Raw genomic sequence first — 27,938 nt, forward strand, 5'->3', positions numbered from 1 at the left:
AGTAAATGAATTAGAATATTATTACAATTCTTCCAATTCTCTCTTGAACTCCTAGTTCACTTGTCCCGTCCATCCATCCATCCTTCCATCCATTGGGACCATACTTTGGGCAGAGCGTTAGTGCTGCCTAAGCAGTCTCCTTGGCTATTGGGCACAATCCTGGACGGGTCTCCACTCCGACACAGGATACCAGCAAGCTGGTACTCATTTTGCCGACGTCGGAAGGATGACAGACAGAGTCAACCCCACCTGGTATTAATTCAACAGCCAAGGGGGATTTGAACTCAGGATCCCAAGCCCACCACCCTAACCATTAAGCCAACACCAAGCATACTTGACCCATCGCTTTACTCATTCTAATCCTCCAGTTAGGTTAATAGTTCTTTTAATTCGACCTTTAAATTAATTTATTTTGCCTTCCTAACTCCGGAGATTTCCCCACAAAGAACTCAGCCGCGGCCGCAGGAGCCTTTGCGGTGATCCTGCTGGTTAATTCTTTTTTGTTGCACTCAATGAAGTTACATTTTCGGCACATTCCTTAATCTTTTCTTCACACAATATAATTGTCCGAACAGTGGAATAAGTAAAGTTTAAATCTGGAAATTTCACTTTTTTGTGTGTGTAAATATGGAGGAGGAATCACAGCCTTGCTTGCTTAACCCTTTGAGTCCTGGTGGCTGGTTTACTCACCGCTATTCAAACGTCATAAACCTGAGCGACCGGTTTACCAGCCGCTATTCAAACTTTATATACCCGAGTGGCCGGTTTACCAGGCACTATTCAAACTTTATATACCCGAGCGGCCGGTTTACCCACCGCTATTCAAACTTCATATACCCAAGCGACCGGTTTACCCACCGCTATTCAAAGTTTATATACCCGAGCAACTGGTTTACCTGCCACAATTCAAACTTCATAAACCCGGGCGGCCGGTTTACCAGCCGCTATTCAAACTTCATAATCCCGAGCGGCCGGTTTACCCACCGCTATTCAAACTTCATATACCCAAGCGACCGGTTTACCCACCGCTATTCAAAGTTTATATACCCGAGCAACTGGTTTACCTGCCACAATTCAAACTTCATAAACCCGAACGGCCAGTTTACCAGCCGCTATTCAAACTTCATAAACCCGAGCGACCGGTTTATCCGCTGCTATTTAACCTTCATAAACCCGAGCGGCCGGTTTACCAGCCGCTATTCAAAGTTCATAAACTCGAGCGCCCAGTTTACCAGCCGCTATTCAAACCTCCATGCACCTGAGCGGCCAGATTTTTCTCTAGGGGAGCCCAGAGTGGGGAGCCCAAAAGTCCAGGGAACTCAGGGTTCAAAGGGTCAAAGTAAATACCAAAATATGCTTCGTTATAAGAATCGTTTCATTTCTTTAAATTTTCAGATTTCAGTTGGCACTTAATTAGTCCACATGTTCTGATCCTCAAATCCAAAGACAGATTTTGATTATATACTTTAATTGGTACGTGAGAGTGCATTGTGGTTCCAAGGCAAGGCATTTTTGAGCAGGCTGAAACAAAATGGTGACTTAATACCCTTGCAAGGCAAAGTATGCTGACAAAGGGTAAGCCTGTCTTTGTTTTTTCCTGATGCGCACCCTGTTAATTATCTTCAAAAGGGGTGTCAATGCCCAGTTTTCATTCATGCACTCCCTGGAGTTCCCTTAGTACGTATACAAAGTTTTGGCCCACTAGATTTCATGGTTTTAGAGTGATGAAGGTGACACACTTACTCACACACTGACATTTATTTATATAAATATTAAGCAATTGTGTTGTTTTTTTTCCAAACATAACTTTCCTTTTTGTGTACTCGAAAGCCATTTATTTGGAACAATTTGTTTTTTTATTACAACAAAGGAAATTGACTATTTTTTAAAAATTACACAAGTTTTTGTGGAAATGACTCCTCGTGGATTAAAGATGCTTCATATAGTATAGTTATTTCCTTGGTGAATGTCTAGCAGAAGCATAAAGTAATTAAATTGTGATATTAGATAATACATCACTTATGTAATAGTTAGACGTCTACCTCTCCGTTTATCTGTTTCTAAAACCCTTTTGATGCCATTTTTACCGTTTTTCCCGATGTAATGTCATTTGTGGGGTTTTTTTTCTTGTTTGCTAGGCCGCCAGACGTAGGTCTCGGCGGCAAAGTAAAACAAGCATAGCAATCACCACAGTTTGCCTCTGAACTGCAGTGGGAAAGGTCAAGGTGGAGTCGCTCCGCCCACAAGGATGATTGCCAACCAACGGTGAGTGAGCGGGGAGGGGCGTGGGACGTCACGGCGTGAGGTGGGGGTCGGAGGCGATAAAAGCACATTAGTTCATTAAAGCAATTTTGTTGATTTACTATTTGTAAAAGAGCATTTTGAACACATTTTGCAGATATTTTTTATGTTGAAAGTATATGCTCAGGGTCGAGTGAGGTGAAAGAGGGTAGAAGACTATACACTGACATTGGGGCACGACTAAGGTAACAAGTGAATGCACCAAGGCAATCAACAAACTGGAGAGAGGAGGGAAGGAAACTTATCAAGCAATCAATTTCTTATAAATCGTGCTTTACATTTCAAAGGAAATTAAGCGCTTTACGAAGAAGCAAGAGTTAATAAAGCAAAACCTGTAAATAAATGGGGAGAGGTAGACGAGGGTGAGTGAGAATATAAAATATCAAGGGGAGAAATGCAGGATGAATTGCGAAGGTTGTGCACTGCGAACGTGAAGCCATGGGGGGAAGGATGGGATTGAACAGTCTGAGGTAGGAGGTTCCACGAAGCAGGAGAAAAGAGGAATAAATCGGGAGGAGGTGATCAATGAGCTTTGGATTTTGGGGATTTTACAAGGAGGAAGCTTCTGCAAGAATACAATGATGTGGGGGGAGCATGACGAGAAGAGAGGGCACCAACCTGTCTGCAGTGAGAGAGTAGCAAGCCTTGTGATTCATCTTCTTTGTCAGAGATGTTGATGATGTTGAGAGTTTTAGATTCTACAAATCCAGGTGAATAAAACCTTCTGAGATTCCACATAGTGTGAATAAAACCAGCCCATTGGAGGAGAACAAGACTAAATTCAATGAAATCTGTATGTATCTATTGTATATTGTATACTGTATGTATCTATTGTTCTTGTTCCATTCAGAAGCAGGAGAGGATCGACTCCAAACGCGATGGCTGATAAACCAACGCAGCAGAAAAACAGCAAATCCATGATGAAAGAACGATCGAGAATAAAACTTGGTTCTTCGACTCGACGTGGTAAGACATTTTCCTGGTGAAAGATGTGGTTGCTTTATTTATTTATTTATTTATTTATTTATTTATTAAACTATTGCGAATGCATCACGCTCGCAAATACAAATGTGGAAACGTTCAGCAACTTTGTTGCTGTTTTTTTAAATAAAATGGAAAAACAATGGGATAGTGCTTGTGCTTGTGAAGTTCAATTGTAATGCATGAAATGGAGGACTAGGGTCAAAGCAGCTGAATGTGAGCCAAATTGTTTCAGAAGTCATGAAAAAAATCAATTTTCATGTACAGTGAAGTTGTTGCAGCATAAAAAAATCGAAGATTCACTGAATATTTTGCAAAAAAAAGTTTATAAAAAGGATTGGTCATCACAAAATGTCATCATTTTCAAAATAGGGTAGGATTTTTTGATTTGGTCAGGCTGACATGCAAGTTTTCAGATCAAACTTCAAATTTTTCTTCTTGGTATTTCCTGTCTTTTTGTTCTCGGTTCTTCTTTTTTCGCCAGGCCTTCTTCTTCAGATTACTGTCTAGATTGCAGAGGCGGGATTCTTCCCATCTATGCTGCTGCTCTCGAATGTATTCTTTTCCTTTAGTGTATACCGTTGTTTGGCGATAAGCCCGGACACTCGCTGCATCCGCACTCGGTCTCTTTCTTTTCTCCTCGGAACTTTCGTCCAGTGCCCTCTTCTCCCTAGATTTTCTTTTCCTCTCAGCTCCTGTCATGGCTTGCTTTCGAGGTGGCCTTCCAGGTTCTTCTGGTACAGTACGTCGGTCTTGTATCAATTCAGGTTGGTCTTGATCTCGAAACTTAGGAGACCTCAGCTTCACTCTCAACTGGAACGCCATCTGAAAGAATTACATGTATTATTATGGATTTTGAAATTTTACCAAATGACTAGATGTGAACTGTGAGTGGTGCATAGTGAGGGGTCGAAAAGGGGGTCTATCCCACCGCCTGCCCCCTCCCCACCGCCCCCCATCCCCACCACCCATGTGGAGTGAGATCGGAAAAGAGAGAATAATATAAGGGATCGTGGTACGGTAGGATTCCAACCAATGCCATCAACTGGAAGCAGAGACGATATAACTGGTAACTGAGACCTCAGCAGCCATTTCAGTTTCGGTTTCAAGCAAAAAAACATGAAATGTTGACACAGAAAACGGTCTCAAATGCGAGTTTAAAGCATTGCCATAATCTCCACCACAGTTGGGATCGCTCTGTAACCTTATAATCAGGTAATGCTACGGTTTTAGGCGTGCACTCGCCATTGAACTGATCAAAATCTGTGATCAAATCTTGTGATTTTATGAAAAATTATTTCTATTTGATTGCTTTTTTCATTTTCCAAGTATCGTTTCTAGCAATTCACAATGCAAATAATCACCATATTATAGTTTTAGCAGTCAAGAAAGGGAGAACAATCCTACCTTTGATAACTAACTTGAAGAAAGTTCGAAGATACAAGTATTCGATAGTATTTTGTACGGTTTTCCAGATTGGATTCTGCTCAAGTTCGATGGAACAAGCCCAAGGTCAGGCAACAGATTTGGGGTTGCCATAAGTATTATTCTAAGCTTTTGAGTTTCCAGTTTCCCAGAAATATTTTTATTAATTGAATTCTCAATCAATTTTCATCTCCAAAGACACCTTATCACTAGTTATCGGTCAATTTTCTGATAGAACCACGGTCACAGCTGTCGGCAGCTCATCGATGACTGTCATTTGAAGGGTCAAAAACCCCAAATTGTCCAGAAATGATAACCTGAATAAAATACTGCATCAATGCTATCAGTAAGCTTAGTAATATTTTCAAAAGCATTTATTATGGAAAATAACATGAATTACACAGAAAAATCACCTTTCTAAAAATGTGACGGACCGGTGGAGAAATTTTCATCGGATGATATTTTCACTAATAGGGGGAATAAGGGAATGATACTTGGTCAGATTAATCACTCCCATTGTATTTGAGTATATAACCAACAACAATTTAATTGCCATGTTATTAGTCTAAACCAGTGGTTCTCAAACTTTTTTTGACTACCGCCCCCTTCTGCCCTCTTGGACCGGCCCAATGCCCCCTTGTCCTATCGTTCGTGGTCGGACACCCAGTGGGCAATAGGATAGTCCGAATTTATGTAGATAGGAAGCAAAAATAACCGAAGCCAAATATTTTCTGAATAATATTTTACTTTGTTAGGTCATCTCTTCGAGCATGACCTCATAATATGGGTGTCGATGTCCTTCGATCCGTCCGTCTGTTCACAATGAAGTTGAAGCGGGATATCTGATCATTAGTGATTCTGATAGAGGTTGATGAGACGTACACGATGGTATGACTTTCAAGGTCACCGAAGGTCAAGGTCAAGGTCACGAGGCCTTTGAAGTTGCGAAAATGACGATTTTCAAATTCTATCTCCTCCGCCATTTCTCAAGCGATCTTGAATTTGATTGTAGCATATGAATCTATGGGACAATATCTAAATTTGGTTGGGCCAGATTTTCGAGATTCGCTTTCGTTTTCGTGTCATGTGACTTCAAAGTTGGCAAAAAATGTGAAAATGACGATTTTCAAAATCTATCTCCTACATTTCTCAAGCGATCTTGAATTTGATTGTGGCATATGAATGTATGGGACAATATCTAAATTTGGTCGGGACGGATTTTCGAATTTCGCTTTCGCGTCACGTGACTTCAAAGTTTGCAAAAACCGTACCTGACATTAATATCGATTTCATTTGTTATTACGTGGAAGCACGTATCTTTGACAGTCAAAACTGAAAATATGTAATGCTCGAATATCAAACAGTCGAATAGATGTGCTAAATGCGCAATCTACATTAAATGTTTTATGCAATTAGTGTAGTTTCTCGCAGAGATGACCATCACTCCCGCACGGGTGTATTTTTTTTACTTTACTTTTCCTTTACTTTTCTATTTTATTTTGCACGACCTACAATGTTTCAGCAGAACAGGTCCAGGTGAGGCAAACTGGGAATCTGTTATCACAGGCCCAAATACCGTTAGTGTGAAGGGTGGGCCTGGTGACTCGCTGCGAAATTACGAACGTATGGCTCCATCTCAGTGAGGTTGAGATGCAGATCGCCCCTCTTGGTAATGTCAAGGTAGTTTCGATACTTGGTCAGCAGCACCATCACGGCACTGAACCCTCTTTCAATGAGGTATGATGTGGGGAACGCCATCAGCAGCAGTTCTGCCTCTGTCCACATTGCGGGGTATTCGCCCCGCTCCAGAATCCAGAATTTGCCGTATTCATGCTGCGAGAATCTTGCCTTCGCCTCATCATCATTCCACAAGTTGATAATTTCGTCCTGTAATTCGCGCTTCACATCTCGAATGTCACATTTGAATGGGTTGATCACCCATGCTGGTACCGACAGTTCTAGTATGTCTCTGAAACGCTGCTCCATATCTCCACGAATCTTCTCAAGGTGATTCGAATAAACGAGTAGCTCTTCATCAGAAACAGCAGTTTCCTTTGCCAACCGGGGAAAGTGGTACATATCTCTGCGGCCGATGGTTTCCCTGTGCAGAGTTGCCTTGGTTACGAACGTGCCGATCACTTTCTTTGCTTTAATCAGTGTCATATGGTCACCCTGGAGTTGTTTGTTGACATCATTCAGCATACTGAATATGTCCGCGAGGTAAGCCACATCATGCTCAATCACATTCACTTTCTCCGATAACTCTGTGTCAATTTCCGACAGAAACTCGACCACTGTCGAGAAGAGGGCATGGAAACGGGTCAAACAAGTGTCTTTGGACAACCATCGAACTTCGGTATGCAACAAGAGCCTCTCGAATGGTTCATCATTCTCCTGGCAAAGTTGACGAAACAGCCGATCATGCAGAGACGACACCTTGATTTTATTCACTGCTTTGATTACTATTTGGAGTGATGTATGAAGTCTGGTGCTGAGAGCTTTTGCTACAAGATGCTGGCGGTGCACGACACAGTGAATGGCGAAAACGGACGGTACCTGGTTCTTCAGAAGCGCAATAAAACCATGCTGTCGGCCAACCGTCGCTGGTGCCCCATCCGTCGCGCAAGCGAGAATGTTCTCCATCGGTATGTTCTTATCAGTAAAGTACTTCTCCAACGTTTGGAAGATGGAAGAACCCTTCATATCGGTCTGGAGAGAGTGGGCAAACAACAATTCTTCCACCATTTCCTGATCACGGATGAAGCGAACGTAGCAGAGTAACAGAGCTTCACTGTCACGCAAAGTGGACTCATCCAGCTGGATGGCGGTGCGTGCTTCTCAGCTCACAACACAGCTTATCTTCTACATCTGATGACATTTCATCAATCCACCTGGCCACGGAATCATTGCTGAGCGCAATCGACGAGAGAACTGGATACGGATCCTGACCCATAACAGTTTTTATCACTTCCCCAACAGCCGGTTTGATCAACTCTTCACCGATTGAATACGGTTTTCCAGATCTGGCAATGAGCAATGCCAGCTTATACGACGCTTCCAGTCCTTTATCCACGAGCTTTTAGCTGGCTTTGAACATTGTCGTTACCGTGGATCGCTTCTCAAATTTCTCTTTCAGCGATTGGAAATAGCTGACCTCTGCACGAACCTTATCACTGTGCTTTTTACTCAGGTGCTCGCTCAGTCGAGATGGTTTCATTGCTTCATTGGACGGCATGATACCACACAACAAACACATCGGTAACTGTGTTCGTCAGGGATGGAATAAATCCATACTTGATGTATTCAACAGAATGCTGACGACACTTTTTCTTTGAGGCCGACATCTTGAAGCCGACCGGACGTGAAGCTTTTTTGAATAACAAAATCAATACGCCAAGATGTTGAAAGACTAACACCAGTGATAAGGCCAAACAATAATTATATATTTCCGGTCTCTGGTCAGCGCGCGCATCGATTTTTCACCCTGCGCGTCAAAAAAAAATTTTTCTTCACATTTCCAACGGTAGCTACAACAGCGCGCGCCTAAAACACAATGCTGCGCCGCCTCAGGACTCTCGCCTCGCTGGGAATTGCGCTGCTGGATCATAACACATGCATATGGTATTCACACCATGTGTGTATTAAAAAAAAAACACTGACTTGCATTGTTGGTAAACAAGTCTGTAATATGCTTGAAGAACTTAATGATTTTCAGAATAAATACATTTTAAAATGTGTTTATTATTTACAAAAAGGCCTACCTGTCCCATTGCCTGTCTTTAATTTCTCTCTGGACGGTGCCACGGCAAACGAGGAGGACCGCAAACAGGCATTGTATGGCCAATTTTCCGAATGGCGCCGGGTAACCTGTTCAGACTGCAGGAAGCCCAATGAGCGCTCCTAATCGCCGCTGCTCCTCTAAATCGCCAGTGCCCCCCAAATCATTGCCAGTGCCCCCCTACCACTCGTGGAGTCTGGAGCGCCCCCCCTGAAAGTTCCCAGTGCCCACTGGGGGGAGGTAGGGACCACTTTGAGAACCACTAGTCTAAACTATTGACTGAAATGCAAAATGTGACGGACCGGTGGAGATTTTCATTGGCCAAACCCAATTTGCTCGCCGAGTCATATCAGTTCCCTAATCCTTATGGTACCTCGCATGAAAGTTTACTTTTACTCGAAGAAACTTTCAAGCAATATCATTAGAAGAAATATTTATTTTCTATCGGATTGGACTCGAGGGAATTTATAGACACCAATAAGAGCCTTCTAGTGTGAAAATGGTCAATTTCGACATTTTCCGTCAGTTCACATGGATGGACCCTTTTCGAGCTGATCCAATTCTATTTTTAAATAATATTGGGGCTATTTGTCATACTGGGAACCAAGACTAACATAAAAATTGAAATAATTATGTCAGGCCTACAAGAAATATCATTAATTTACAAATGTGAAAATTAAAAACAGGCCCTTATTGACAACTTCATTACAAATTCAAGTCTGAACTCTCAAACCTCTCTCCCTCCTCAAAATCCTGGTGGCGTTTAATCAAATCTGTTTCTGGTGTATGTTCCCCCTCCATCCCCTCCCTTACCTCAAATGGCCGCACTGCTGATTCCACACGTGATGAAGCTGAATGTCTAAACTCGGTGTTTGCAGCTAAATCTTGTGTCCTAAACCCATCATTATCTCTACCCACTTTACCCAGTCGCACCCAACTGTCCCTGGACTCTGTATCCTTTTCTCCTGACAAGGTGGAGAGCTTGCTTTCAAACCTCGAGTCAGATTCTGCAACCGGTCCAGACGGCATCAGCCCACGTGTCCTCAAAGCCTGCTCTTCTGCTCTTGCTCACCCTCTCTCTGTTCTATTCACCCTCTCATTTTCCCAAGGTCATCTGCCATCTGCTTGGAAATCTGCTAACATCACTGCCCTGCATAAAAAGGTGCAAAAACAGATCCCTGTAACTACAGACCAATCAGCCTTCTCCCAATCATCAGCAAGGTGATGGAATCCATCATCGCTTCAGACATGAAATCCTTCCTCTTCTCCAATGGCTTGATTTCCAATCATCAATTTGGTTTCAGACCAGGTCACTCTACCCTAGATATGCTGCTTCTACTCTCCCATCAATGGATGGAGGTCCTCAATGCCAGACAGGAAATCCGAGCCGTATCCCTGGACATATCACGTGCTTTTGACACAGTCTGGCACCCTGCCCTACTCACCAAACTCTCTTCCCATGGTATTCAAGGCCATCTCCACTCATGGCTCGCAGACTTCCTCTCCTGTCGCAGCTTCTTTGCTCACTGCAGATCTGGATAAAATCACAAACTGGTCCAACACGTGGAACATGTCTTTCAATCCAGACAAATCTCACACTCTCACTATGTCTCTTCAAAAGGACCGTTTACAAAACCCCCCCATCCACTTTCTCAACAATCCTCTGGAAGAAGTCTTTTCTTTCAAGCTTCTAGGTCTCACTATCTGCCATGACCTTTCCTGGGAAAGTCACATTTCCAACCTAGCCTCAAAAGCCAGTCGCCGACTGGGAATCCTCCGTCGTGCTAAGTCCTTCCTCGGCCCTCTTGAGCTCCTGACCACTTACAAAGATTTTGTCCGTAGCCTGATGGAGTACTGCTCTCCCCTCTGGGCTGGTGCTCCTGCCTCCCACCTTTCTCGGCTTCACGCTGTCGAAACCAGGGCATTTAAGATCATCGGCATCTCCCGTAATGAAGCTGAGTCTTTGGGCCTCTCACTCAATCACCGCAGGTTGGTCGGTGGTCTTTCTGTCTTCTACCGACTCCTCTCCAGCCTTGCCCCCCCTGCTCTCTCTGAGATTTGTCCCCACCACATTTCCACAGGGCGCTCAAGGTCCGCCAACAACCCCCTTCTGGTAAAACTACCAAAATCACGAATCACTGCTCATCTTCACTCTTTCATTCCTCTTTTTTCTCGCCTTTGGAATAAACTTCCTCACTCTATTTTCCCATTCTTCCCTCCAGGCTTTCAAAACAGCTGTTCACCACCACCTCTTATCTTCCCCCATCCAAATCCTTGATCTTTTCTACCCCTGATAATCCACCCAAGCCCACTTCCTTCATTTCTCCTGCTTTCCTTTCTGAAAGTCCCTGAAATGTCCATCTTCTCTTCGCCATGTTCCCCGTCCCATCCCCATCCCTCTCCCTTCCACAGTTCACCTAATGTGTCTGTTCCCCACTGTTTTGTCCCTTCCACTCCCGCTCCTCTTGTCTCATGCCTCCTTGCTGTGAGTTGTGTGTTAGCTCTCACAAGAACCTCGACCAAGGTATACAAAAAAAAAAAAATTCCCCAGAGTGAGCACATGAAGGACTCAATGTAGACCAGGAAGACCATACATTTTTTTTTATAGATTTTCAAACGCTTGTTTAGAATATCTCCTCCAAAATTTTGTTTCGTAAACTATTTAGGCACACTGATCACTTTCTGCAATCAGAGTTCCCTGAAACACCGTGGCTCACACTTCCCTGCGTTGGGCCACTAGTAGATGTGACGGTGAAACACAATTGAGGCAAAGGTTGTTGTTGTCCGTTCTTTGACTGCTCTACGGTATCTTCAACGGGTGAGCAAAATTACCCGTTGACGATTATGGTGGATTTTAACTCGTGATGTTAATTTTGATGCTTCTGGGTGTGGGGATCACATCCAAGAGGACTTCTGATCCTTGGTTGTTTTGGAAGGCACCATTGTTGTCTCAATAACTTGTAGTGTTGATATTTGATATTCCTCTGCTGTTACTGTGTGCAGGTGGTAAGGGGAAAGCTCCAGCTCCTCCAGCTAAAGAAGAGAGTGAGTAAAATGTGCTGCAAAGCACCTCCCCGCCCACCCCCCACCCTCCACCCCAATTCCCCGCATTTCCATCAAACACCATAATGGCTCTTTGCCAAAGAATAACCATGAAAAAACCCGAAACAGAGTACAAGAAGATAAAACCACACACACTATCTCACTGCCACCGTGGTCCCTTCATGTGGTGTTGTTAATGCAACACTCGTGTGGAAAATTTAATGCTTGTGTGAATCGTAGAGCTGGGCCTGCGCAAAACAAATGCTTCCATCTCATCGTAACCCTGAACTCCTCCCTCCCACCATTGCTCCCAAGCTCCCTTCATCTACTATCCCTCAGCCAAACCCCTCCTTCCTCAATGGTAACCACTGGAGATGAATGGCAAATACCCTCAATCGAGTAACAACCCTTATTTTTCCCACACACGTCCATTTTGTAACCTGAGATGGGGTAAACAATTTTTTTTCTTTTAATTGCAGATGTAATACGGGAGGGCATACCTCCTCCGGGCTGAACAGTTTACATTTTGTATCGCACTGATAGGCTGGATCTGGAGCCAGACCTGAACCAAAATCTAATCGGCTTGTTCTCATCACCTAACCAACCTTTCCACCTGGCTGTGTCAAAACTCATCCACAACCTTTTGACATATCGTGCTATATATTGTTTTCTGCCTCATCTCAAAAAAACTTATCGTATCAGGATCTTCACCAAAATCGAGCCAATTAGTCCTTGTCAACCTGCCCGGCAAATTTTGTCTGAATCCGTCCACAACTTTTTGAGATATTGTGCTAAATATCATTCTTGACCCTATTGTAGCTATTCAATTCCCCAATTGTTTACTCCCCCTCCCATTACAGAGTGTGTAGCTCTCTATACCTACTCGAGCAATGAGGGAGGTGATTTGTCATTTCGTGAGGGTGATGTCATCACCGTCGGCAAGAAGGAAGGCGATTGGTGGACAGGCTCACATGGTGGCCGAGCAGGCATTTTCCCTGCAAATCATGTGCGGATGCTGCAAACGATGGTAAGATATAAGGATGTTTTTGTGGCATTTGAAAGGATATATACATACACATATACATATATGCAAGTAGTGGACAAAAAACAAACAACTGGGTAAATGAGGGACACCGAGCAACGGCTTTCACAGGTGTGGCCCATGTGTTAATTAAGCAAGTAACATCCCAGCATGCTTAGGGTCATGTATAAAAAAATGCTGCACAAGCCTAGTTGCAATAGGAGACCCCCCCCCCAACGCCCCCATCCACAGAGCACGTGTGGTCACCCAATGGTTTGATGAGCATGACATTGATACTATCCATATGTCATGCATGGCCTTATCAGTCACCAGGTCTGAACCCAATCGAGAATTTATGGGATATTCTCGAATAATGCCTAAGACAGCATTTTCCACCTCCATCAAGCAGGTGTGAGTTGATTGACCTTTTCGTAGAAGAACGGTGCCGCATACCCCCCCACCCTGCAGAATTGCAAACACTGGTGGACTCCATGCCATGGCACATGCAAGCTGTACTGGCTGCACGTGGTGGCCCAACGCCCTATGAAGTGGCTTTACATTGGTGTTTCCATTTTTTTGTCCACGACCTGTGTGTATATTGTTACGGCTGTGGAAATTCGCAGAGCACCATATAGGTCCTGAGATCAGTTATGTCAATAAGTCTGTGTTCAGATAGATTTCCCCACCGATGTTTAAAGGGATTTATTCGTGTAACCGGGCTGTGATCTTTGAGTTAGCCGTTATTCTTTTGCTATCGTTATTTTGGACCAACCGCTTCACAACAACCACCTCCACCACCAACATCGCTCTGACCAACCGCTTCACAACAACCACCTCCACCACCAACATCGCTCTGACCAACCGCTCCACAACAACCACCTTCTCCACAACGCCAACCGTATTTCAACCACAACCACCACCTACACAACACCAACCGCATTTCAACCACAACAACCGCCTCCTCCACAATCGCCCTCACACAACCACCTTCTCCACGACGCCAACCACAACCACCTTCTCCACAACGCCAACCACCATTTCCTAAACCGCATCTCCCCCAATACCCAACAACGAAACAACATCGCTTCGCCTTCAACTCCGCGGGCGCCGCCATCTTTGCGCCGGCCATGGCAAGATCGCTGCAAACAAACGCGGGGGTTTCCTTGTTGCCAGCGACGGTGATTTCTACCATGTCCACTCTCCCTTCAGCGTCGATGATCTCTACCACATCCGCTCGCTCCAAGCTTCGCCTCGGAATTCGGATCAGGTGATTAAGAGTGGCGGGGCCAGTGGGGTCAGAGGGGAAAGAGCGGAGATTAAACCTCGCCTCACGAACCCTATAAAAAGGCGCGCAGAGCGCCAGTTCAGTGCAGTCGGTCAGGGTTTGGTGTGGTGTGAAGAGCAAGGTTCGAGTCCAGTGGAGGGCAGTGGAAGTCCGGGTTCGCCAAGGAGACTGAGCTGGGAGCACAGCAGGCCAGCCGTGCCACGCAGAACTGCGCGTTCGTGTGTGGGACGTGGGGAGAACCAGAGAGAGGTCGGTCGCCAGCCAGCATCGAACGGTCCGAGGTGATCGGGCTTCAGGACAGTCCGAGCAGCGCTGAGGGATGGACGGGCTCTTAAAGAGAGCATCAACTCTGAAAGAGCATAAGACCCGTTCATTCCTCTGAGGCGTTGCCGGCTGGGCCCGAATCACCAGGCTGTCGGACGGGGCCTGGGCCGGACCGCGGTCACGACAGCTGCCGTGGGGATGGGACGTCGTGGGTCGCCCCAGGGAGGCACCTCGAAGGTGAAGGTAACCAGCCCGGCCTCGCGGAGCTTCTGCGGTCATCACAGCTCCATGAAATAAAGACCCTAGAGGTCCAGTCTACCCCTCGTCTTTCCTGGGGTTTTCTCTTTGTTGCTTTTGAATGAACGTTGTGGCGCCATGTCCGTAAGTAGAATTGTATAAGTGTGTAAATAATAGATAGACGGTAGTAGCTCTTTTGCATTGCTTTTGTTGGTTGTATACTTGCGTGCGTGTTTGGCCTTGCATAATTGCATACCTGCATGACTGCATCACTGTTTACGTGTGCTTTGTAAATAAATGTGCTTGTTCAAATGTTAACCCGTTCGTTGCGTCCTCTTCCCTTAATTGAGCTGCCGTTCTGCGTTCGGAATATAGTTGGTTTTTAAATAGCCGATAAAAGTGATCGGGTCCAACGGGGCTGCGCGATAATACCCCACTCGGTTATCCCAAAAACGAAGCGAGCTGCTTAAGCGGCTCGTTTCCAAGCGGCCCCGTTGAGGTACAGTCTCTCGGTAGTCTACCCGCGCGATTAATTAGGTATATCGACAATTCGGCGATTGACCCTGTAGCGTGGGTAGAGTGTTGACTCGGCTGTGGTGTGCACCCAAAACACACCCGTGGCTGGTTTTCGGCGTTGATCCGGAAAGCCGCGACTGGATTGTCCGTTTTGGTGGGCAAAGCGGCCGCTATTGGGTCAAACGCGGTCATTCGCACGCCGGCGGGTGAGAATCCACAACAATATATAATATACCCAGTGAGAGTTTGACTACGTGGCAATTTGTGCGTGTTTCTATAAAAGGATATTTAATCATGTTGAAGGAAGTCCTATAGTATCACTGTGTATCAAAACCGTGTAAAACGTTGCAACATACCTTGTAAGAACAAGATCAGATGAAAGTTGGTCCAACCCACTATTTATATTTATTTGTTACTTCTACAGAGTAAACTGGTACTTGCAGGTTCAAATCTTGCCCCCACTGTGAAAGTGATGGCAAACCACCCAGTGCATTTCATTGCGCGTTTTTTCAGTGCACGCCACGCTTGAGTCTGTGGTTGATCAGTGCCCCAGACGAGATACACTTCTAGTCTTGAGGGATTTCAATGCATCGACTGGAACTGATAGGGATGGTTATGAGACATGTGTTGGTCCCCATGGGTCAGGAACTATGAACCAGAATAGCACTAAGTTCCTTGACTTTGCAAGAAGTCATGGACTTAGGGTGGCTGGTTCATGGTTTCAGCGCCCACAAGCTCATCGCTGAATTTGGTATTCCAACGCTGGCGGTGTGGCAAAGATTGACCATGTCCTCGTTGACGGTCACTGGAGGATGATCCAGAACTGCAGGGTCTACCGGAGTGCTCAGTTCCTTAATACTGACCAGCGGCTTGTTGTAGCAACTCTAAAGCTGCACCTTAAATCCTGGAGAATGGTACCATCCCAGCCCAGGCTGGATGTTGGCAAGCTCAAGGATGAGAGAGTAGCTGAGGAGTTTGCGAACAGGCTGAGTGGACATTTGCGGTGTCTGGGTGCTTTGGGGGGTCCTGAAGAGTTGTGGAATGCCTTCAAGACCACCGTCCTTGATGTTGCCGGTGGATGTCTTGGAATTCACCGCAGGGCAAAGAAGAATTTTGTCTCTCAAGAGACACTGGATACCATTGACCAGAGTCGCAGGGCCAGGCTGAATGGCAGAGCTGAGCTGTTCAGGGAGCTGAGGCGTAAAACTGTACATGCACCAAGGGTGGACAAGGAGGCCTATGTGCGAGGAATCTGTGAGGGGGTAGAGCATCACCTGTGGACAGGTGATTCTCATCCCACTTACAGGGGAATTCGCGCATTGTGTTCATCCAAGCCCATCCCTCGGAGCACTGCAGTTAGAGCAGAGAGTGGTAGGCTGTTGACAGAGGAGTCTGAAGTGAAGGCCCGCTGGGCTGGTTACTTTGAGCGGTTGTACCAGGCTGATCCCCCAGCTGTCGTGTTGGACGTCAAGGGTGTTACAATCCCTGTTGCTGACCCTCCAATCAACTGTGGTCCACCTTTGCTTGTGGAAACACGGGCTGCGGTGAACCGGTTGAAACAGGGTAAAGCTCCAGGGATCTGTGGCATCCATGCTGAACTTCTCAAGGCTGGTGGAAATGCTGCGCTCGTGTCGTTGCATGCAGTTTTGTGCTTTGCCTGGAACACAGGCATCATCCCAACTGACTGGAAGAGGGGCCTTGTTGTCCCTCTCTGGAAAGGGAAGGGTGATCCCCAAGACTGCAACAACTACCAAGGGGTGACGCTGCTCTCTGTGCCGGGCAAAGTCTTTGCTCTGATAATTCTTGATAGGGTTCTCCACCATCTGCTTGAGCACCAGCGTCCAGAGCAGTCAGGCTTTATACCAAAGAGGTCAAAGATTGACCGTATCCTTGCTCTTCGTGTCCTCACCGAATGCAGACGAGAGTTTCGGCAGGGGCTGCTTGCAGCCTATGTTGATCTCTGTAAAGCGTTCGATTCAGTGAATCGGGATGTCCTCTGGAGGATTCTTGGTCTTCATGGGGTGCCACCAAAACTGATTTATCTGCTGTCTGAACTCTACTCTGGTACTGATAGTGCTGTGAAGTGTGGTGGTACCATCTCTGACTTATTTCCAGTTGTTACTGGAGTTCGTCAGGGGTGTGTACTTGCCCCCACACTTTTCAGCACTTGTATGGACTGGATTTTAGGGAGGATGTCGGAAAGATCAAGCTGCGGTGCATCGTTTGGAAATGTCAACATCTCGGACCTTGATTTCGCAGATGATGCAGTCATCTTTGCAGAGACTTTAGATATCCTTTTGGAGGCCCTCGAGCTGCTGAATGAGGAGTCGGAGCCGCTGGGATTACGGGTTTATTGGGTCAAAACTAGGATCCAGGGTTTCAATGACATCTTGGATGCTGCTGTCCTGTCTGTGTCTGTTTGTGGTGAGGATGTTGAGGTCGTGGAGAGATTCACTTACCTTGGCAGTGATATTCATGTCTCTGCTGGCTGTGAGTCAGAGGTCAATAGACGTCTGGGTCAGGCCTGGGGAGTCATGGATTCACTGGATCATGGGGTGTGGCGCTGCCGGTACCTGTGCGGGAGGACGAAAGTCCAAGTCTTCAGGTCCTTGGTGCTTCCAGTCTTGCTCTATGGATGTGAGACTTGGACTCTGACCAAGGATCTGAGACATAGACTTAATTCCTTTGGTACCAGGTCTCTTCGGAGAATCCTTGGCTATTGCTGGTCAGATTTTGTGTCCAACGAGCGGTTGCTGAGAGAGACTCGGATGAGATTTGTTACCTGCATGGTCCGTGAGCGTCAGTTGCGGCTGTATGGACATGTGGCTCGTTTTCCTGACGCTGATCCTGCTCACCAGATTCTCTCAGCGAGGGAGTCTCGTGAGTGGAGGAGGCCAATGGGCCGACTGCGTGCCTCGTGGTTGCAGCAGGTTGACCAGCATCTCAAGGAGATGGGGATGGGCCTGGTATCTGCCTGGGGGAAGGCCAGACTGAGGCCCCTGAAGTACTGGCGGAAAGTGGACGCAGTGACTCGCTGTTCTGGCACATGTTCCCATACCTGACCTGACCTGACTGCATTAGGACGAATCTGTTACCTCTGCTAAAGGCAGTACTTGGTGGGCCCATCTTGGGGCAGATAACATGACGATTAATTGATGTACCTCATAACATTTTGTCAGCAACTCGGTGGAACTTCCCCATTTAATCTTCCGGTTGGAGTAGTGTAGTAGATAGTAGTTTAATCGTGCAAATTATGATACAAGCATCAAATTTGGCATTTCTGTTCTGCAGGGCTTTCTGATCAAATCTGCCCGATTGGCCATTTGAAAATCCAAATTTTGAAAAAATTTAAATTAAAAAAAAAAAAATTCAAAAAAATTTGAAGTCACAGCTGCCTGAAATTCTTGAAGCGCAAGTGAACATCCCAGACAGAGAACCAAGGGGAGATGCAATCATCATTGATGGCTCAGCACTTATCAATGCCCTACCTCCACGCACTTCAAAGATATTTGATGACTATGCAAAAGAAGACATCATCCCAAAGGTGGAATCCTATGGTGCCAGGTACGAGAGGGTGGACGTAGTGTTTGATGTATACAAGAAGTCAAGTCTGAAGTCCGAGGCAAGGTCGAAAAGGGGGCAAGGAATCAGAAGAAGAGTGACAGGAACCAGTAAGACCCCAAGTAACTGGAGAAGCTTTCTTCGAGATGACAGCAACAAGACTGAGCTGTTTCACTTCCTTGCAGAAAAGATGTGTGAAGCACAGATGACAAGCAGTCATTGTCACAAAAGGAGAAGATGCCATTAGCAACACAAGGAAGTCACTGGATGCTGTGTCTCCATGTTGTCATGAAGAAACTGACACTCGAATATTTGTACACGCCAGGGATGCAACGACGGATGGTAGCAAGTCCATTATCATTCAGGCCAATGACACGGACGTACAAGTCATAGCAATATCTGTACTGCCATCCTTACAGGAACTAGGTCTTGAGAACATGTGGATTGCCTTTGGCCAAGGAGCCAAGGCACGATGGATTCCAGTCCATGAGGAAGTTTCTGCAATAGGACCTGAGAAAGCTAGAGGGATCCCATACTTCCATGCGTTCACTGGATGTGACATCGTGTATGCCTTCCACGGTAAAGGGAAGAAAACTGCATGGCAGACTTGGAACGTCTTTAATGATGTTTCTGAAACATTCACCAATCTCAGCCAGCATCCAACATTGATTCGTGATCTTGACTTTTTTGAAGTTTATATTTTCTTTTTTCAAAATTTGGATTTTCAAATGGCCAATCAGGCAGATTTGATTAGAATTCCCTGGAGAACAAATGTGCCAAATTTGATGCTTGTATCATCATTTGCACGATTCCTCTCAAAAATTGCTGTTATCTGCCCCACTGGAGGTGCTTGTACCACAATCCACTCTACTTGAACAGGTTTTGCATCACCACCTGTTTTTTGACCTCAGTACCAACAACTAAGCAAACAGTTGAGCCGTTCCAGGCACCACGAGTTCATGCCTGGTCAAGCGGGATGGAATAAGGAAGATCATTCAGCGAGGTTGCCCCTCCCACCCACACGAACGAATACCTCCTCGGGGATTTCGTGAACAATAAATGTGATGGGCACAGTGTATGGGCGTGGTCATGTGGAGCCTAAAACTGGTCGACTGTTTGCTGAGTTGTTGGTACAGAGGTGGGTGAGAAGTTTGACTGTTTTGATTCCTAACTGCCATGTATTATATGATAACAATAGATGGATGGATCTATCAGCTTAATAATATAGGAACAACAAAGCCTACGCTCGTGTTGCAAACCCATGGTTATTTGTCCTTCCTCTATCCCTTCAAATGCCGAACGTCAAGCAAGGCAGCAGCACGTACCATTTTTAGTTTTGGTATGTCTTGGCCAGGGTCGGGTTCGAACCTCCAACCTCCCATATTCAGAGGGGGCGCTTTAACAATTACGCAATCTGGTTAGCTTGTTGCATCACTCCCTCCCCTCTACACCATTCCACTTGGTTTGCCAGATCAATGGTGTTTGCTTTTCCTTTTTTAAAATGGGTATCAGTCTTTAAGTCTGAGAATTATTGAAACTTCAGTCATCTCACTTGAAGGTTGGGTTTGGTCATGTAAGAGCTTTTCAAGGTTGATTCTGTTTTGCCCAGTTCCTGTGGTTGACTCGATGTTTTACTTTTCTCAGGAAACAAACAATCCATCCTGGGCATTTGGCAAGAAGACAGGTACACTGTGATGATTTACATGTACACTATGATGTTTCACTCAATTTTTTGTTTCCAGATTTGTCCACCCTGTCGATCCTCAAAGATTTTCCACTGTCCCCCATACATGATTGTGATGTTTACCACCTGCAGGCTTGGGAAGGGTCGTTGGACTTTACAACTACACCGCGCACAACTGCGACGAGATAAGCTTCTGTGTGGGTCAAGTGATCACTGTCACCAAGAAGCAACATTCTGATTGGTGGGAAGGAGAACTGGGTGGGGTCACAGGCCTATTTCCATCCAATTATGTGAAGGCACTGTGACATCAGCGTGCAGCAGTTAGTTGTTTTGTTTTTTTTTTAGAATTTTTCTTTTTGAGAGAGGACAGGGCAGTTAGCATTGAAGACCTTTATGAGGATTTCCTTTTTTGTACCGTGATGTAATGCTTCTTTGCATTTTAGTTTGAATACTTCTCTTTGCAGGATAATAGAATTACCTAGTGGCCTATCCAACTCATAGCAGAAGCATAGCAATCTGTATTATCGCAATAATTGTCCAGTGCACTTTACAACGAAGGCAGCTTCCAAAATGCCCACAAACCTTGGATTGTTTGGTTGAAGAGTGAAATGAAGAATTTTTTTTTGTTTGTTTAAAAGAAATTCAGACCATTGTATTTAATTTTTTTTTAAGTACAGGTGAAGCTTGAGAAGGTAGTGATACATGTTGCATGTTCGAATTAGCCATAGCCAAAATATATCAATTTGATATAGCAGGTTGCAACCTAATGTGATGAAGCGTAATGCAAGTTCCAAATCACTACTCATCCTAGGTTGTTGTAATTCAGCATCTATAAAGACTCCCATCTTCTCATGGAACCCTGTCGCACCCTTTCTCTCCCTCTCCCTCTCCCTCTTTCTTTTTTTTTTTTTGCCCCACCTTTTCATTCCCTTCTGGCCTTTGTCTTGACAAACCACTTGAGTTGGACACATTATTCCCAAAATATCCTTTTCATGGCTGCTATGCTTTGTGGGCAAAATCCTTTTCTTGCACCGATTGGAGTGCAAATCTCTCTGTGAAAAACGTCTTGGCACTGTATTTTCTCCAACTTGTTCACATTTATTTCACTTCTTTTAATTTTTTTTTTCCAAAGGCTTCATCATGAGCTATCCTTTATGGGGACCATGCACCGTTCCATTTTATACCTGTAAGCTGTCTCTCGCTCCTGCGTCGCGTTGCCTGCGATTCACCACTTGCCCAATAGGTATTACTCAAAAGAGATTTCCTTTGCCACACATATCGCTTGATACCAGAATGTCTGGATTCTGCTGATGCAGGTCTTTGGCCATTGGTCTTTTCCACTGGAGCAATGAAAAAGCCCTATTGAAACCAATAATGTCTGCTTTGGAGGTGGCATCTCTCGAGCAAACCTCCTTACAAAAATTATAATTAGTATTTTTCCGAGATTTTTTGTTAAAGATGACAGCTTGTGTATTTTGAGGTGACGTCTGGCCCCACTGTTTTGTTTATTTTTTTTTCTGTAAAACGTGGTTAAGCCACTGCACTAAGGACAATGAGGGTTTGTAGTCACAGCCAAAACCAAGTGCCATCTTAAACTGATGCCTTTTACGGGATTCTCGGCACGTCTAAAAACCGTACGTGAGACGTTTGTGCATAATTTTGGTTTGGGGGGCGGGGGGGTGGGGTGGAAGTCTTCAAATCCAGTGGATATTTTTCATGTTTCCGAAAGATTATTTTTTAAAATGCATGTCGACGCCGCCGACGACCGCCAGCGCAAGCAGACCCGAGTTCAGCAAAATGTCTATTTTTCTGCCGCCTTTTATCTCATCTCACTTTTGCATGTTTAATCCCAAATTAACATTGGTCACCATTAATGGGACAATCCCTTTGCTGTGTGCAACGTGGAAATGAGCGGGACCCGAGCATTATTGATGACGTCACAAGCATTCCACACGAGATTATTTCCTTCCCAGTGCTTCGTTCAAATAAACCTTAAAGGAGTTGTTCGTAGGCTACTTCGTAACAAATCTATGGCTAGACGAACATTTTGGGGGGGGGGGGCAGTCTGTAACCGGTACTTGGTAAGCAAAAGTCCATGGTGCGTATAAAGTGAGATGTCTCAAACCTGGGGCATGAGAAAGGTAATCGGCACTGGAGCTGCTCGGCACCCATTTTAGCGCAATATGTAGATATGTTAATCCATTTTACAAGTACTTCCTTTTTGAATGTCGTTTGGTAAAACAAGTATCAGTTTAAATAAAATAAAAATGAGTATTTATTCCTTAAGGAGAAAGACCGAGCTGTTTGCTTTTCACTTTCCTCTTTTCAGGATAACCTATTTTTTATAGAGTCTAATGTTGTAGTATACCATGTGATGTACATGGAAGCAACGAATGGAATATCTGAGGAAGGTTACTCCATGTCGTAAAGGGAAAACAAAAATGATCTCGTACGTCAGTTTGTCGAAACCTGTTTGAAGCAAATTGTACATGAAATGGTTTTGCATCAATATAAACTGGTGTGGATGGGTTAAAACCGGTTTGAACTGGTGACAAGTTTGTACACAAGTTGAAATAATATTTACCTTAATCATATTCTGCAATGGAAAGGCTGAATCTAGTTGGAACCAAAATGTGGAACCGGCTTGAACTGGTTGTAACAAGTTTGTACTCGAATCTGACCTCAGAGGTGAGAAACTTGGCTAACAGCAGAGTAAAAATTATCTTTATTATGTGCTTGACTGATTTTATTTCAAAGGAGCATGCTCTGATAAACTTGGCCTCAGCATAGTCTGGTCGTCTTCTTCTCCCTACCTGCGAGCCATGGGCTCTTGTGCTACAACCTCACAGGATCCCTCTTTCTTTAGCAATCCACTTTCCCTCCCCACCTTACTAAAAATGTCCCCATTGACCTTTGTTTTTACGAGTCAAATGTGAATGACCTCTGGAGGAAGGAAACATTCTTCACCTGGTAATTATAGTGACATAGTTAAAGGGATGAGAGCCTACTAATTTATTTTAAAATGACAAATGCATCTTCACATGATTCAAATTGTGCATTTATTTGTTCAAATTCTGCATTACTTCCAACAGTGCATGGCAGAATGTGAGAGTTTGTGGGATATTCTGCACTCATGTAGAATCGTGCCCCCCACCCCCCCCCCATGGGTTGCAGAGTGCTGTGTCATCACCAGGCAAGTAGTGGTGCACTTGTTTAATGTATTTTGCCATTATCACTTTAAGAGCAGACAAATTATTCTTGGTTCAATGCAACCTTCAGCAGCTGGTGATGTGGTGTAATATTTACAAAGTTCATTTTGTCACACAAGGCAAGTTTTTCTAGATGTCATTCTTAACATTTCCTTGCCTTCTTTGCTGATAACTGGAACCAGCTGGTACCCAAATCATCATCGTCATCCTCATCAAGGAATTCTACGTCGCAGCTTCCCAACCCACAATCCAAAGAGTTATTACCTCCTACTCCATCATGATTCTCATTATCACCACCTCGCATTACCTTATCCACTCTTGCGACAGATTCGGACATGCTTGTCACCCTTGTACAAGTGACAGATGTCCTCGTATGTGATTCCTCACCAGCTACTGTTGTGTGGTCATCTGTAACTTTCCTTGCTGCCTTATCACAGTTCATCTCCTTCCTATCTTTAGTCATTTCATCACCCTTCCGAGAAGCACAAGGGCTCAGCAACCGGCTGACTGTACAGGAGTTCAATTGTGATGGCGAAGCAAACGCAAACTCTGCCAGCCGAGCAAGCGTATGTGCTGACACATTTGCACAAGGTGTTTTTGTATTTCGTTCGCCGGGCCTTTTCTCTTCTGCGTCTCTTCTTTGGCCATTGATAACAATGTCTTCTGTCAGTCTAGTGGGAACATTATCTGTTGAGCTCGATCTCTGAGGACATCCATCATAATCCCTGTGTACACATCCCAGAGCGTCTTCAGCATTGCTTTTTCCCTTTAATGATAATGAATTTCTTTTGCAAGACCTTTTGCTGGACTTCTCATTTTGTTGAGCTGCATAATCCTTCCTGCACAAATCTTGGCCTTCGGCCATGGCATCCCTCTCTGTCTCCGTTCGCCCCTCGGCCGCGTCACCCCTCTCCGCCTCGGCACCCCTCTCCACCTCCGCTCGCCCCTCGGCACCCCTCTCCGCCTCCGCTCGCCCCTCGGCATCCCCCTCTGCCTCCGCTCGCCCCTTGGCCGCGACACCCCTCTCCGCCTCCGCTCGCCCCTTGGCCGCGACACCCCTCTCCGCCTCTGCTGGGTGCCGTAACTGTCCCTTCACAGCAAAAACAAACTTGAGCAGTCTGTCTGCATGGTTTTGAGTCTCGCTGGAATTGTGGCCAAAATTTGAGCTCTTCATGATGCTTTTGTGATTTTCACCTTGGGGTTCAGATCTTGGCCTTGTTTTGCAATGACTCTTCTCTTGACCACAGATTACATCATTACTTCGAATATGAGCTTCACCATTATCATTTCTTTGAAGCTGGTTCTCACAAATCATACTCTTTTCTTCTTTCTGTGTTTTTCTCTCTTCTTTATGAATCTGAGACAGTAATGGGGGGAAATTACTTGTATTTGAACGGGAGAACATATCGCAGGGTGTTGATGTCACCATACCCTCTGTTCTTGGTGCCTTGTCACAGTCCAAAGCAAAAGGTAGAATGACCGGCGAAGAGGGCTGAGGCAAAGGATGGGGTGCAGGCTGGGGTGGGGATGGAACCTGCCCGAGTGAGTGTGGAGGCGCTGGCGGGCGCAGGGACTGGGTGTCCCTGAGAGGGGGTGAGAGAGGAGGGTGTCTCTGAGAGGGGCCATTCATTTGGCCAGGTGAGGAAAACAGATCTGACAGATGAGTTGAAGTATCTTGATTTCTCAGATGTAACCTGTACGGGGGTGGGGAATGTTCAAGTTCAAAAAGCAACAACAATTACAAGATCAGATCATGATTACATTTTCAACTTTATATCTTGCATCAAAAAATAAAATACAGTACACCATTAAGCAGCAAAGGCAACGCAAACTCTTGGTTTCCCTTTTGTTTGAACCTTCCCCTTTTCAAAAAGCAATTTTTTTTTTTTTTTACTTCCTCAACAGCTCTGACCATTCTCTCTGTCTACTTTTCTATCAATGCAGTTTTTAGCTCGCCTGTTTGAAAAACAGAGTGATAGCGATACCCCTGGCATGAGCGTCGTCAGCATGAAAATGTTAGTTTTTGGTGCAAGTTATTTTTTTCCTTTCTAATGTTTTTATCCACCACACTGTGATATTATGTGATACCGGTCGTCCGTCTGTCTGTCTGTCCGTCTGTTCCTGTCCGCACTCAAGTCCCAAAGTTTTCAACTTTCACGTTTCATATTTGGTACATAGGTACAGACTGTGGAGACGGTGTGTCACGACATACGTTTGTCATCTAAAGTGGTTGCCATGGCAACCAGGATGCTGTTTTCCATCCGTTCCTGTCCGCACTCCAACTCCCAAAGTTTTCAACTTTCACATTTGGTACATAGGTACAGACTGTGTGTCGCGACATACGTTCGACATCTAAAGTGGTTGCCATGGCAACCAGGATACTGTTCTCCATCCGTTCCTGTCCACACTCTAACTCCCAAAGTTTTCAACTTTCACGTTTCATATTTGGAACATAGGTGCAGACTGTGGAGACGGTGCGTCGCGACATACGTTCGTCATCTAAAGTGGTTGCCATGGCAACCACGATGCTGTTTTCCATCCGTTCGTGTCCGCACTAACTGAAAGTTTTCAACTTTCACATTTGGTACATAGGTACAGACTGTGGAGACGGTGTGTCGCGACATACGTTCGTCATCTAAAGTGATTGCCATGGCAATCAGGATGCTGTTTTCCATCCATTCCTGTCCGCACTCGAACTCCCAAAGTTTTCAACTTTCACATTTGGTACATAGGTACAGACTGTGTGTCGCGACATACGTTCGTCATCTAAAGTGGTTGCCATGGCAACCAGGATGCTGTTCTCCATCCGTTCCTGTCCGCACTCTCGCTCCCAAAGTTTTCAACTCACGTTTCATATTTGGTACATAGGTACAGACTGTGGAGACGGTGCGTCACGACATACATTCGTCATCTAAAGTGGTTGCCATGGCAACCAGAATGCTGTTTTCCATCCGTTCCTGTCCGCACTCTCGCTCCCAAAGTTTTCAACTGTCACGTTTCACATTTGGTACATAGGTACAGACTGGAGACGGTGTGTTGCGACATACGTTCGTCATCTAAAGTGGATGCCATGGCAACCAGAATGCTGTTTTCCATCCGTTCCTGTCCGCACTCGAACTCCCAAAGTTTTCAACTTTCACATTTGGTACATTGGTACACAGGTACAGACTGGAGACGGTGTGTTGCAACATACGTTCGTCATCTAAAGTGGTTGCCATGGCAACCAGAATGCTGTTTTCCATCCGTTCCTGTCCGCACTCAAACTCCCAAAGTTTTCAACTTTCACATTTGGAACATAGGTGCCGACTGTGGAGACGGTGTGTCGTGACATTTGTCATCTAAAGTGGTTGCCATAGCAACCAGGATGTTGTTCTCCATCCGTTCCTGTCCGCACTCGAACTCCCAAAGTTTTCAACTTTCACATTTGGTACACAGGTACAGACTGTGTGTCGCGACATACGTTTTTCATCTAAAGTGGTTGCCATGGCAACCAGGATGCTGTTCTCCATCCGTTCCTGTCCGCACTCTCGCTCCCAAAGTTTTCAACTGTCACGTTTCACATTTGGTACATAGGTACAGACTGTGTGTCGCGACATACGTTCGTCATCTAGAGTGGTTGCCATGGCAACCAGGATGCTGTTTTCCATCCGTTCCTGTCCGCACTCTAACTCCTAAAGTTTTCAACTTTCACATTTGGTACATTGGTACACAGGTACAGACTGGAGACGGTGTGCCGGGACATACGTTCGTCATCTAAAGTGGTTGCCATGGCAACCACGATGCTGTTTTCCATCCGTTCCTGTCCGCACCCTAACTCCCAAAGTTTTCAACTTTCACATTTGGTACATTAGTACAGACTGTGGAGACGGTGTGTCGCGACATACGTTCGACATCTAAAGTGGTTGCCATAGCAACCAGGATGTTGTTCTCCATCTGTTCCTGTCCACACTCAAACTCCCAAAGTTTTCAACTTTCACGTTTCACATTTGGTACATAGGTACAGACTGTGGAGACGGTGCGTCGCGACATACGTTCGTCATCTAAAGTGGTTGCCATGGCAACCACGATGCTGTTTTCCATCCGTTCGTGTCCGCACTAACTCTGAAAGTTTTCAACTTTCACATTTGGTACATAGGTACAGACTGTGGAGACGGTGTGTCGCGACATACGTTCGTCATCTAAAGTGATTGCCATGGCAACCAGGATGCTGTTTTCCATCCATTCCTGTCCGCACTCGAACTCCCAAAGTTTTCAACTTTCACATTTGGTACATAGGTACAGACTGTGTGTCGCGACATACGTTCGTCATCTAAAGTGGTTGCCATGGCAACCAGGATGCTGTTTTCCATCCGTTCCTGTCCGCACTCGAACTCCCAAAGTTTTCAACTTTCACATTTGGTACATTGGTACACAGGTACAGACTGGAGACGGTGTGTCGCGACATAAGTTCGTTACCTAAAGTGGTTGCCATGGCAACCAGAATGCTGTTCTCCATCCGTTCCTGTCCGCACTCTCGCTCCCAAAGTTTTCAACTGTCACGTTTCACATTTGGGACATAGGTACAGACTGGAGACGGTGTGTCGCGACATACGTTCGTCATCTAAAGTGGTTGCCATGGCAACCAGGATACTGTT

At 45.3% G+C, this 27,938-nt stretch overlaps 2 protein-coding genes across 7 annotated transcripts in view; one reads left to right on the top strand and one right to left on the bottom strand.

Annotated features, from left to right (window-relative positions):
* Positions 1 to 22,826, top strand: part of LOC147034364 (uncharacterized) — a 117,857-nt gene extending 95,031 nt beyond the window's left edge. For all 4 annotated transcript variants that reach the window (XM_085881517.1, XM_085881501.1, XM_085881508.1 and 1 more), the window contains exons 14-18: positions 3,152 to 3,267; positions 11,489 to 11,530; positions 12,388 to 12,554; positions 20,056 to 20,095; positions 20,228 to 22,826. In XM_085881517.1, coding sequence (XP_085737643.1) covers positions 3,152 to 3,267; positions 11,489 to 11,530; positions 12,388 to 12,554; positions 20,056 to 20,095; positions 20,228 to 20,400 — 538 coding nt within the window. In that variant the 3' untranslated portion in view covers positions 20,401 to 22,826. The remainder of the gene's footprint in view (positions 1 to 3,151; positions 3,268 to 11,488; positions 11,531 to 12,387; positions 12,555 to 20,055; positions 20,096 to 20,227) is intronic.
* A 393-nt stretch (positions 22,827 to 23,219) lies between these two features.
* The window catches only part of MCM9 (minichromosome maintenance 9 homologous recombination repair factor), a 71,567-nt gene continuing 66,848 nt past the window's right edge, over positions 23,220 to 27,938 (bottom strand). Inside the window, exon 12 of one of the 3 annotated variants that reach the window (XM_085881480.1) lies at positions 23,220 to 24,998. In XM_085881480.1, the coding sequence (XP_085737606.1) occupies positions 23,447 to 24,998 (1,552 nt within the window). In that variant the 3' untranslated portion in view covers positions 23,220 to 23,446. The remainder of the gene's footprint in view (positions 24,999 to 27,938) is intronic. The other 2 variants (XM_085881473.1, XM_085881476.1) reach the window with 2 other exon arrangements.

This window comes from Eptatretus burgeri, chromosome 1 (assembly GCF_056783735.1).
Source record: "Eptatretus burgeri isolate ZD-2024b chromosome 1, Ebu_testis_v1, whole genome shotgun sequence".
Lineage (NCBI taxonomy): Eukaryota > Metazoa > Chordata > Myxini > Myxiniformes > Myxinidae > Eptatretus > Eptatretus burgeri.